This window comes from Patagioenas fasciata, chromosome 1 (genome assembly GCF_037038585.1).
Source record: "Patagioenas fasciata isolate bPatFas1 chromosome 1, bPatFas1.hap1, whole genome shotgun sequence".
Classification (NCBI taxonomy): domain Eukaryota; kingdom Metazoa; phylum Chordata; class Aves; order Columbiformes; family Columbidae; genus Patagioenas; species Patagioenas fasciata.
In genome coordinates this window covers 82334145-82347577 of record NC_092520.1, presented here as the reverse complement: position 1 = coordinate 82347577, position 13433 = coordinate 82334145, and the positions used below count along the sequence as shown (strand labels likewise).

General features: G+C 35.1%; 1 protein-coding gene across 5 annotated transcripts in view; it reads left to right on the top strand.

Annotated features, from left to right (window-relative positions):
* GBE1 (1,4-alpha-glucan branching enzyme 1) overlaps positions 1-13433 on the top strand; it is a 157769-nt gene that overhangs the window by 124474 nt on the left and 19862 nt on the right. For all 5 annotated transcript variants that reach the window (XM_071809839.1, XM_071809837.1, XM_071809831.1 and 2 more), the window contains 2 exons: positions 10216-10400; positions 11555-11685. In XM_071809839.1, coding sequence (XP_071665940.1) covers positions 10216-10400; positions 11555-11685 — 316 coding nt within the window. The remainder of the gene's footprint in view (positions 1-10215; positions 10401-11554; positions 11686-13433) is intronic.

The window sequence follows — 13433 nt, the reverse complement described above, 5'->3', positions numbered from 1 at the left end:
ACTGTTTTCATCTACTTATTTACTAGTGAGCAGAAGGAAAATGAATCAAAATGTAAAAGTACTGTTTAATTTGGCACAGTGCAAAGGAGGATTTGAAACCTTCGAGGTTTCCCCTTTCCTCCTTAGATTGCTCAAAATACACTTCCACAAGGAGGTTTTGGCAGACTTGTATTCTCTTAGCTGAAGTTGTCAGTTAGTTTTTGCTTTGGCTAGTGTAATTTGTTTTTAACTACTTAAATCTATTTTCTGATTAATGAGAATCCCTATCTCAGCTGCTGTTAGAGGTTTTTTTCAAGCAGCAGCATGTTTTAACATCACTTATTAGATAAAAATCCTTCAAAAACCCCAGCAAATCTTACTGACACACTGTGTTGGTCTTCAGTGGTAATGCCAAAAAAAAGTAATGCATACTACTGTCTTTTGTTCCTCCATAGAGCTGGTGGTTTTTCTTTGACTTGAAATAGAGCTAGAAAACAGTGAACCAACATTTGTGTCGGCACCAAGACATGGATCTCATCACTTTTTCCCAAGATAATATCTTATGCAGAGTTACAGTGCAGATTGGTGCTTGAAGTGGGACGATGGGCTGCAGATGAGAGCAGCACCTCTCTCTTCTCAGAGGCATGCTGCAATTTTGTGGATCCACAGCTGTGCTTGGGGGACTCATGGGGATTTCTGCTGATCCCTGCAGGCAGCCCAAGTGGGCTGGGCTGGAGTTGTGGGGAGTTACTGTCTCCCTATAAGGCAGCATGGGGCAGGTGATAAGCGATATCTTATACTGGAAGAGGCAGTGGCTGCTGGCTCAAAGCTTCAGGTGGATTTTTGCCACTTGATCCTGGTGACCAGTAGGGATCTCCAGTCGCTGGCCCTAAACTCAGCAAGGGCCTCTGCTGCTCCTGATGCAGTGCCTTGGCTTTTTCTAAAGATGGTTTTCCAGTTTCTAATGGGTCTGCTTCCCCCATACTTTCTCCTTTGTTCACACTCTGCTGTTGGGTTAAATAACTTCAGTGACACAAACTAGCCATCAACTGGTAAACTTAAGTGTACTTAGCTGGAATATATTTTGAATCCTTTTACCTTTTATAGCTCATCCAGTGTATTGCTGTCTGAAAATGGTATAGTATCAGCATTTGAAAGTGGCAGTATGAGGTGTTTGGTTTTATTTGTTGCCTATAGTCAAGGTCCTTTGTCTGTACATACAATTCTTTTCCTGAATCTTCTTAACTCACATATCATATTTACTTTAATAATTGTATGGGAAAGCAGATTGATTAACTGAAACACCCTGTCTCAGGATTGTTTTAAACTATTAGCAAAGCGTATTACTCTCAAAATGTGGATTCTGTATTTATATTTTCTCCAGCATGTTTGAATTTTACAGATGGCTGATATTTCATTCGTCCCACAGCAGTACCCCTGAAGCAAGGGAATACTTGGCTAATCTTTTTCAGTGTCAGTAGCTAGCATTTGTTTTTGTCTGCTGTGTATATGTTGAAAACAAACAAACAAAAAAACAACAACAAAAAACCCCCACCTGATCTTAAATCCTTGGTGCCTGATTATGTAGCATCAGCCTCATACATTCTTTTGCTGGGAGGTAGAAGTACAATAAAAATTTAAATGCGTTCCTGCTAAGTACTAGAATTGAAGTAGTTGTAGAAGGAAAATATGCTGTTCTGAACAGTAGGAAAGCTGGATTTTGGCAAGGCTATGCTTTTTTATCAGTTCGCTGAAGCAAGTCTATTTCTTGAAACAGATTATTGTGAGAGAACTCTGTAAAAGAAGCCTGACTAAAATGTTTGCAACTCTTCTCATTTTAAAAGGCTTTCTGTATTCTGAAACATTGCAAATATGCAATTCTGGGTCATAACATTTGCTTTCTTAACAATCAGTCTGGATCTACTAGCCAAGTGCTACAAGCCATTATGGAGTGCTGTTATCAAGCTCCATAATAATTAAAAGACGCAAATGGACACTTTCTAAGTATGTCTATATCTTACTGATCTGTATTTTCTAAACAGTATGTAGTTAGAAGTGATTACATTCAAAATCTTCTGTGACATATGTTGCCATAATGTTTATTTGCTGAGTTAGGAACCTGCAACTATTTTAAGGTAAAAAGTTTCTTATCAAGTGCAATATATGGCTTCTGTTGGAATCATTTTACTGTTTTTCCACACTTTAGTGTAGTGAAATTCTCTGCTAACATTCGGATGTGCTGTATAAGAGTGTTATATGTTTATATCAAATTTTGTAGTCCTTTTGTTTCTATAAACTTTTATTTTGAGATTATGATATTGACTTCTACTTTCTGTGCTGATTCCTGATTTTGTTGTTGTTGTTGTTTTTTGGGGTTTGTTTTGTTTTGTTTTGTCCAAGGACTCAGTGAAGGGCCTTTGAGTTTCACAGCTTATCTCAGACACTAAGCTACGTCTAGACCTAATTGTACAGTGGTTGCATTCACTCACAGCAGATCACTTAATTATACATTCATCAGAAATGAGCTGGACCGTGAAACCTGGGCTGTTTAGGCACAGAAAGTTCATATGCCAGTCAGCACGCCATGATGAGCTGTGCTGGCATCGGTCACAAACAGCACAACTTGCTCACTTGTTCTGTCTCTCAGAGCAAAGTCTGGTGCTTGGACATGTCATATAATCCATGTCTGAAAGACTTGCTAGGGACCATGCTCACAAACAGGCTTCTCTGACTCCAAGGTAACTTTATGAGTGAAGCAGGTCTTCGTAGGAATAGATATCAATGAAATGCAATTGGAAAATGCGCAGTAAGCTCCTCAAGTAAAGGCTGTCACAACACTGCTACCTTGTGTTTGAAGTGCAAACCACGTTTTCACCTTGGCTACCCTCATATAAATCTAGAAAATGTACGTTTGAAAACAAATGTCTACTGTGTTAAAATTTTTTAATGGAAGTATAAGGCTTTATTTTCTTTGGAAATGTTATAACATCTTAAAAGTAGAAGATTCCACTGTTGGTATTTTTGAATGTCACTTTATTAATATTTCTGCATACAGGAAATCTGACATTTGTCACTTGGGATGTTTAGAAAGTTTTCTGTTTCAAATATGTGAGAATTTTAACAACTCCTTTTAGTGTCAGCTAGTATGGAAGAGTATGCAAAACTATTTGGCACTGTTTGTACAGCCTTGCACCAAGTTGTGCTCCCGGACATCTGTTTCTTACCGGTTTTGAGATAAACTACAGTCGCCTCTTTAGTGTAACTAAGTTTCTGGTGAATGCACATACTCCAAAGACAAGATGATAGGACTGGGTTTTTTGTTGCTGGTGTGTGTTTGTTTTTAACTTCTGAGCTGCTTTTTATGTGTTCCAAACTTTCATGTCAAATTTTCTTATTTTGTGCTGTTAACAAATGCATACTTACTTTAAATAGATTTGTTCCCGTGGACAGAACAGAATGTTACTGAGCATTGGTGATTTACTTCATATGGAAAGCTTTAACTTTGTATCAAATGCTGTTCAAGTTGTCTCTTTGGTTTACATTTTCTTTCTCTTTCACTAACGTAATCCTTTATATACTCTTTCACAATTAAAGGATGACATTCTGGACTTCTTGACACCAGTAAGAAAACTGCTATTTATTTCATATGGCAAAAGTTTTGCCATCTTCGTGTGACCTCTTCCTGTTCCAATCTGGTCCTGGATTCACTTTTTGAGCCCATTAAATTGTCACCACAGCACACCACACTGAAAGTTTTAGCTAGAACATCTCTGACCACATCTTTTGTTCCTGAAACTTTCTTATCATAGGTTTTGCATGCTTTTGTTGGGTTTTGTTGTTGTTTTGTGGTTTATTTGTTTTTATTTTTGTTTTTTTTTTTTAACTTTTGCAGTGTGTTGTGGAATATTTCTGTTCCTAAATATTTTAGTGAACTCTTGGAAGTGTTTAAATAAATAATATATACTGTGCATGTACCCAGAGAGTGTAGCAGAAATGTCCAAGTCAGTCTCTTGTTTTTACCAAGATGCAGCTAATAGGAAACAGAGAAATTAAAACTATTACAGTGTGACAGCAATACAAATAGTTTGCATTGTTACTCAGTTTTTTAAATATGGTGTGTGAGCACAGAGTAAATTTTAAGTCTGAAATAAATTATTCTACACTAGGGGAGGGGCTGTTGGAATGTAAACTTTCAGGCCTGGAAGTTTCTAAGAATAGGTTAGTAAAATAAGCATCCTCTCAGGGTCCCTTCTTATGGTCTGTTAGTATGAACTACAGAAACTCTTGAACTCTGCTCACTAAAGTGTTCAAGGGAAAGCGTTAATCTGCCCCTAGGAACTGAATGCTAGTATCAGTGACACCAGTAATACTTCATGGAAAACTCTTGATGGAACACTACAAGTAAGTAAATGAAAGAAACATTTAGTCTTCCAAACAAATATTTTTTTCTGTGTAAGTAATAGCTCTACTAAATACAAACATGCTGGTGTAATCATCATACGCTCTGCTTCTGTTGAAAAGTAAATTATACTAAGCAGTGCTATGGTCTGTCCACTGTGCCTGGCTATTCCTCTGTATAAGCTCCGCAGCTATCCAGCCATTCCTAATTCAGGCATACAGAGTTGGTGCTTCTGAATAGATTTGCTGCTTTTCTTGTTACTTGAGATTTTTTTTCTGCAACTTTTCTGACAAAAGGAGGTATAAGGTTGAAGCATGGGGACTAGACAAGGCTATTTAGCATGCTTGGAACTTCCATTGGAACAGGTGAAAAGTTATGTCTTCTAAGAACTTGCAAGTGTTTTATCAACATTATAAAACTGTACAGCGCAATAACTCTGAAGTTTTAACATCAGTAGGAAATGAGTGAGGACAGGCCAACCATGACAGGAAGGGGGCATGGGAAAGAAGCAAGTCATTTCTTGGTATATCACAACCCAGAAAATTATATTCAATTTTGAACATTTTTTTAAGAGGGACAGAACTGTGCTTAAATATTATCAAATTTTATTTATTTTTTTAAAAAAAGTTTTCAATTTTAAGAGGACTTAACATTGCTATTACAAGCATCTACCATTAACTTTTTAAAGGTACTTGCAGAGAGAGAAAAAACAAAGAAACACAAAACACCAAACAACAACAACAAACAAAAAAAAAACAAAACAAAAACCAACCAAAAAAACCCACAACAACTTAGAGTAAGAATGCAAAGCAAGAATTGGGGTGTAAGCTCTTCTTTAGGGCTTAAGTGTACCTTCAGGGCAGCCTGCTGTATGGGCCTTTTAACAGTAGTATAAAATTGAGTGTCTTGCAAGAGCACAGATTTGTTAAGTATATATCAGCTTCTATTAAAAAAATAGTAAATTATGAAGCTTCTTGAATGTAAACAGTGTGTCTGGTATCAGAATTTTGCTTTCCTCGATGATTTGTTTATCTTAACCTGGGCTTGTTTGCCTTAATGACTGAGGGAATAATAAAGCTGATCTGTTTGCTTTGACAAGAAAGCATTTATTGCGAGTGATGTGTACTACAAAGGAGAAGAAAAGGTCAGTAATCAGTAAACGCCCTTTAAAAATATCTATATATATATATATAGATATGAAAAGTAATAAAATACTTAGCATGATAAGTATAACATCTAAGGTTAACATTTTCCTGCTGAGCAATGTTGTACTGTTTTCCATTGCCAAAACCTTTGGTACATGTCATAAATAATGCATTTATATGTAAACAGTTTTAATTGGTTTGTAATTTTTTTTAATGCTGTAATTTATTCTTTCCAAGTTGAAAACCTATATTTTAATTTCTGAGGATGTAAGAATACAAACCATATGTGTGTGTGTATATATATATATGCATGGATGATACAATTAAATGAATTCTTGTAATCAAGCTCATTCTCTTCATAATTTGAAGTGAGTATAGAGTTTCTTATTTGATTTCAGTACTATGGATGTTAAATTTTATTATTTAAGGGGCTGAAGATGATTTTATACAAACCTGAGTAAATAGAAGGTATCTGAATTGCTTAATATTTAAGAATTTAAGAACTAGGGAAAACAAGGATTAGTTGTCTGAAATGCCTAGTGTTTTTTTGTTGTTTGGGTGTGGGTATTTTGGTGGTTTTTTGTTTGGTTGGTTTGGTTTTGTGGGGTTTTTTTTGTTGTTTATTTTTTAAATAATATGCCATCTAGATCTGATTTACATTGATTCTGTTTATAACCCATAGATTGTTGCATTGCCATCATTGTTCACAAAGGTAGGGAAGCTAAATTCAAATCAGTTATAACTCCTGGATGAGCCGATTATCAGGCTTGTGTAAATCGGTGTAACTGCACTTTGACAGTCATATGCTAAGGGGGAACTGTTGCAATTCTTTCCTAATGTGTCCAGTCTCCAACACACCAATTTTAAATAGATTCTTTTTGTATTACTTTAGAGGATTTAAATACTTATTCAGCCTTAGACACCTAATTAAACTTACCTTTGATGTATCAAATAGACTACTTGCTTTAAAGTATTTAATGTCACACTTAATTCAAAGTAGAAACAAACCAAAATAACTGGCATCTCTTGACACTGTTGTGTCTTTTAAATATGCTTTCAGTTCTGCTTAGTCTGATTCTTTGAGAAAGAATTTCTAGTAAAGATGTCTAAGGAAGAGAGATCAAGAAAACTTTAATGACTTGTGGGGTGCAGCTTCAAAATCACCATCATCAGCATAACTACTTTGTGTTGTAAAAGCATGTCTAGCCTAATAAACAAGTGTGATGTAAATTTTCATTATAGTAATAGAAAGTAAATTCAGTTTTTGGACTTGGGATCTTGAAATCTTGTACATAGTAAAGTTGTCCAATATGCACAATATGTAGGAAATGGAAAATCTGAATTAATTCCTAGATCAAATTAGTATGCATTGCACTTCAGTGATTTGTCTTTGTTTTGTTTCTCTAATAAAAAATTCAGTTAATTTCAGCTTTGTTCTCTACCTCCCCCACATTAGTTCCATTGTCTTGATTTGCATCATTTGTAGCAGCTGGCTTCTTGTCAATCTGTAATTTGGACCTTTGTATCAAACAGCAAATTAATTACAGGAAAAGAAATCCCAATAGTACTTCGGTGCTTAGAGGCTTTCACAATTATCAAGGAGTGAATGTTGCTGATTCTTGTCAGAAATGAGAAGTGGAACATGGGAGGGGGATTAGCGCCTGCTTCACAGGTACCATTAGTTATGTCTGGAAGTAAGTGTTGGTCAGTCACCTGTACCTTCCCTTTCCTAGACCCTCCCCTCATTTCTCTTAGACTAGGAAAAAAAATAATAAAAACTAATATGAGATGTATTTTTTGTTCAAGAATGCATAGCCTTAATGCGTCCCAAATTCAGAAGCACTCTGAGGAGTTTATTGGAAGACCTGCTTGCATCTTGAATGATAATTCCTTTTCTCTATACTACATCTTTGAAACATAACCAAAAAGCTTCTGCTTTAATTAGGAATTTCTATTTTTCTTTCTATAAAGAGAAATCAAGAGATTCTTTCAAATTAAGCAACATGTACAAAAGGCTCACAAGTGTATTGTCCAGAAGGTACCTGTAGAAACGCACCTTTAAAGTGCGAGCAGCCATTGTTTAGACCTTCCACATGCGTTTCCGACATCAGCAAGTAGTTTAATCTTCTGTCAAGGTGCTGCACTGTGTTAAATTACTATTGTTCTTAATGGCCATCAGTAATGGCTAGGAAACTAACATTGCTTTTGTATTTTACTACACTTGTATTGTTCTTTAAAAAAATGTGATGGGGAAATTGGCAAAGCCAGTGGAGGTGGGGGAGTCAATATATGGTGAGAACATGGAGATATGCCCTACTTAGGCTGAAATACTCTATTGAAATGATGGGCTAGCTGAGTCTAATTTATTTGCTATCTTTTATTGTTTATTTCCCTCAATTTTATGTTTTTCTTGAACAAGTATGATTTCCTTGGCTATCTTTTCAAGATATGTATCGTCTCTAAATTTCTGATGGTTTTTGCTATCTTTAACTGAGCTATCTTATGTAGTCTATCTTTTCAATAGTGCGCAGATCACAAAAGAAAGTAATACCTTGCCCAGCTCTTAAGAGAATATTGAATTTGGTTAGATACAGTATCTGTTTTGTAGCAATATCTTTCCTCATTTTCTGTACCGTATTGTTAGCACAGTTTAAGAGCTCAGTCCAGCATTATTTCAAGGTCATTTTCAAAGTCCTGCTGTGATTCTGATCCTTTTATATTTGTCTCTGGTTTTGAGCTGAATATGAAATTTAGTGGCTTAGCTTTTGAATGGGAAATTTAATTTACAACTTGTCAGTTCATTTATAAAATGGATACCACTGTGAAGGATTCTCCTAAATGTATACGCAGCCTTTATCTGTTATTCTCTGTTCATTTCTTTGTTCCTGTGAAGCATGGAAATACATGAAAATAACTTTGAAAATCTAAATTCATAGCTTGTCACTGCTGACCATATCCTCTGGGCCTTGCAGGCAGCACAGGCCATGTAAGACAGCAGATGGTGGCTGCACACACAGGGCGTCCATCCAGAAAACACTGCTTACCTTCTTTCAGCATCCTTGTCCTGCCCACAAAGCTCCAGTTTGACAAAATCTGAGTAACTTCTTGTTAGGATCTTTTTTTTATTTTTTTTTTTTTAATAGAAATTCTCATATATTTGATTGTATTACTTCCCGTATGTATTTCCAGGTACACAGCTTGTTGTCTCTGTTTTATGGTGAGTGGGTGTCACGTGTAATCTCTAAAATGTTTCTGGTGAATCAACTGTCATAGGCTTTGAAATGTGTGTTTTAGCTTTCAAGGTACTTAACACATTTTAAACCTGTGTAAAATAAATAGTCCAAAATGACTGAGAATCTGCTAGGCAGCAGGTTGCTAGCACAAGGTAGAGCCATTGAGTCCATCTGGATTTGTCTCAAACTGTAATAGTGGCAGTATATAAAACCAAACAACTTCTGGTCATGGAAGTCATTCAAAATACTGAGTCCCAAATGATGTGTTGCTGCAAATCTTCAGCTTTGACAGGGAGATTTGCTTTGGAGATTCTACGTAAGAGAAGCTATGCTTTTTCTTGATGGAATTACAACTTCTTTCCTTCTTTTTCAATGGAGTGTGATTCAAGTCTGAATAAACCTATCCCTTGTCTTAAAGTACAGTCCATTTAGTAGTTGTGTGGGATAGATAATCAGGATGAGACTGGCAAACTTGTGAAGTGTTACCGCTGTAGAAAAATTAACTGAAATACAATGGTGTTTACGCACGCACAAGGGACCTGAATCAGTGGGCACACAAGGGAAGCCAGTGCTAAAACGTGTTTCATCCCATCTGGAATTGTGTGTCTCCTGCTTGTGACACTGAATTCTGTGTTTGGAAAAGGAGCTCCCCTTGCAAGGTGACTGAATTGACATATACTGTTGTTAAATCCTGGAGTTGTCACACCCCATAAATCACTTGTTTTCAGTATCAAATACTTAATGCATCATCATTAAGAATTTTGCCTTACTCTCTGTAATCTAACCTGCTCCTTGTGCTAGGATGTCTTTTTGAATTTTTCTAGTAAGTGAGAAACCAAGATTCAGGTCATATTTTTTAGTAGTTATAGCTATACCACTAGAAAAAATGACAAAAGTATTTATAGCCAGGATAAAAAGTGGAAAAAAAAATAAAAAATGATCAAAGCGCATCCAACTGGTCTTTTGATTGTTTGAAGTTTAACTGATAAATTTGAGATTTCTGACTCTGTAGTTATGTGAATGGTAGCACTGATTTCTGCTAAATGCTATAAAACAATGGATTTCTACTGTTAAAGTGATGTTTTTAGATTTCATAGTGACTCTAAATGTATCCTGGTTGACTGAATTTCTATTGCTCTAATTAAGGGATGGCAATGAGAAATTTTTAAGCATGGCATGATATTAATAGCATGGAGGTTATAATTCATTCACGACTTGATACTTCCCCTGGAGTCCATAGATATCTTGCTCTGGTAGTTTTATTGGCCAAACAAACCTGTTAACAAACATGAAGGTTCTGAGAGATGTTTTAGTAATAAAATGACCCATTTACATATGGAATATTGTTATTTGGGTTTTAAGACTTGTAGAAAGGAATTATACTTTAATGTATTTTACTTCTGCGGTTAGTGTATTTTTAGCATGTGATTTCACAGATCATTAATGTTTTTAAATACAGGTAATGAATTTGGACATCCAGAATGGCTTGACTTCCCCAGAAAAGGGAATAATGAGAGCTACCACTATGCCAGAAGACAGTTTAATCTTACTGAGGATCATCTTCTTCGCTATAGGTTCCTAAATGCTTTTGATAGAGACATGAATAAATTGGAAGAAAGATTTGGCTGGCTTGCATCTCCCCCGGTAAGCTGTATACACTAAATGATAAGTTTTTAGTCACCAGTTGAGTGCATGTTCAGAATAACAACAATACCAAATTTGCATGCAGAAATTTTAAATAGCACTTTATTATGCACTGCATAATGTCCCACCGTGTATTTCAAGTTGTCAAAACATGTCACTTGAATGTCTTCCACAGATAATAGAAATCTGGAAGTCTCCTTTTACCTTCATAGCAAGCTCTTTTCCTATTATTTTTGCTGGTTTTATTTAGTAACTACAGACTGGATAATGCAAAATTATCTGGAATATAAATTAATATAAATATATAATAAATATATATTTTAATTAATAAAAAATAAAAATAAAATCTAAAATTATCTGTAATCCAGTAGAAGGATTGCTTTGGGAAAGTGTAAATTGCTCTGACAGTTTACTTTATATAAATAATTGGTCTGTTAGTGAGAAAACACACTATAGGGTAAGTTCAGCATATATTCAGCCTGTCACTTTTGTATTTGCTTTTTTTATCCAAATTTTGCACTGCACTTCCTATCAAAGCTTCTTAATTATTATAATTTATTGATGTTTCATTATGTCATACTAGTTAGTCATGATCCACTTTAAAGATTTTTTTTTTTTAATGGATGACTTTAGCAAATAGAACAAAGGTGGTCTGTGCAGCAGTTTAATGTGGCTTATCAAAGCTATTTCTCACACAGATCTTTAAAAACAAACAAAACATATCCAGTGCTTCATTTTCTGAACTACTGACAGTAGGTGTGAGGCAGATCCCTCTAACAAGTAGACTGAAAATTTTATTTCATAAAAGGAATCATTTATTGCTAAAGGAAAGTGTGATTTAAAAAAAAAAAAAAGGTAAAAATCTTTGAGCAAGAATTTTTCAAGTGTTGTATACCTAACATGCTTCTATCTCTTTAATTTTGCATTGACTTAAAAAATGTTAAGCACAGTTTAGTAATCAAAGACTTTATGACATTACATAGGTAAACAATTTCAATTTGCGTGTTAAAGCCCTATTCTATGTTGCTTTAATCTTTGACGATTTTACTTGAGAGGAGGTATAGATATAGTTGTTTTCTTTCTTTTTTTTTTTTTTGTTTCAGTTAGAAGTTCAATATTTTATAGTACTGGGTTTTTATTTTTTTATTTCCTAGGCCTATGTGAGTGAAAAGCATGAATCCAATAAAGTCATAGCATTTGAGAGAGCAGGCCTCATTTTTATTTTCAACTTCCATCCGTATCAAAGTTACGTGGACTACAGAGTGGGTATTGAAATTCCAGGAAAATATCCTTTTCTTTACTGCTTGTACAGAAAAGCTCTAGAAGTTGAAAACTAGTTTTATTTCTTTTTTCTAACATGAATGCAAACTGTAGTTAAAAGGTAAGAAACCACAAATTTGTCAACAGCATAATCTTTAATTCTTAGTGTACAGCAAAGAAATAATTTGGAAACTTGCCTTATTTGTAAGAGACCATTTTATAGAACAAAAAGGTTAAAATAGCAATTTAAAGACAACTTGTTAAAATTTCCTTGTGATGTCTTGTTTTTTGGAATTCCGTATGAAACGTATCCCCAACTTAACAACAACTACTACCTTCCTATTCTTCTTGCTTTCAGCATCCTTTCTTCTTCCTTGCAAGCATCCAGCAGGCTGAGTTTTATCATCTGTATTTTTACGTATGTTGAGTGTTTTAATGTTTACTTGTTTTCTTTCTAACTCTTGTCCTGCAATCGGAGACATTAATTTTATGTATAGTTTTGTAATGGAAACTTTCAACCTGAGATTTAAAAACTATGTCATATAACTAGGAAATGTGGTCACATGTGATATTAAATCTTTAGAATAACTTCTCCACTTAAATGATTCTTTATGATCCTTTTGGAACTTAAATATGAAGCAGGAGTACTTAAAAACAAGTTGTTATTCTGTTTGGGGTTTTTTTTAGAAATGGGTGGATTTTTAATTTGGTACTTGGAGGCAGTTACTGAATAAACCTGAAAAGCAAATTACTATAATATATTAAATTCTTTGCAATAAAGAATTTATCTGAATGATATTGGGAATTGTGGGGAATGTGATGATCCTTTCACTGCCTAGGTTTGTTTGCTTAATTAATTGAATTAGTCAAATCAGTGCATGTAAAACTTGTCTTTAAATTTGCCTTTATGAAGTGGATGGCTTTGGCCATCCACTGTTGTCATATATAGTTTCTCAGGTATGTCACCAGGTATGTTAAAAGATACAGAACTTCCTGCCTCTCTGGCCAACAATGTTGTAGGTTTTCCTCTATTCTGATCTTGTAGAAAATTCTTCTTTCAGGTGTTCTTTTTTGTAGGCTGTTGGCATAGGAAACCTTATTGTACTTTTATAAGAGAAGCAGTAATCAGTAGGCATTGGAGTCCTTCTGGTCCCACTTGGTTTGTAAAGTCTTTTTCTAAACAGTCAGCCAGTCAAAAGTTATATGGAGAGTCACAGCCGGCTTGAAGGCTATACTGCAGTCTTTTGACTTATTTCTCATGACCTTGGGTTGCTCCATTCTACTGCTTCTTCTCCTTAGGTGATGTACTCTAGTGTGAGACATTGAAGGACTGAGACCTTGACTTATATGTGAGCATGGAAGTCCATAAATGTTGTTGAGAAATAGGAATTGCTAGTGGCTTACCTTTATTTTTGTATGTCAACATTTCATGCTGTCACACACTCCTAAAGTGCAAGCAGTAAAAAACTGTCATGGGAAGAAATGGTTACTTTGTTACAAATATTGCCATTTTTACACGTATTAAAGCGTTGTAATGCTACAGGGAATGAATACCAGAGTTGTACACTTATTTTTGGCATGAATTTAGGATGAATAAATACATTTGAAGTCAGAGCTTGTCCTCAAGCAAATAGCTAGATGAGACCTAAGGTGTCACAAATACAGTCATCAAAATGCTGCAAAAGTACACTTTTTTCAAAAACCATTAACTCAGACTCTCTGACATTTGCAACCTGCACCTGGAGCTTCTAATGAGCAAATAAGGTCGCTGGA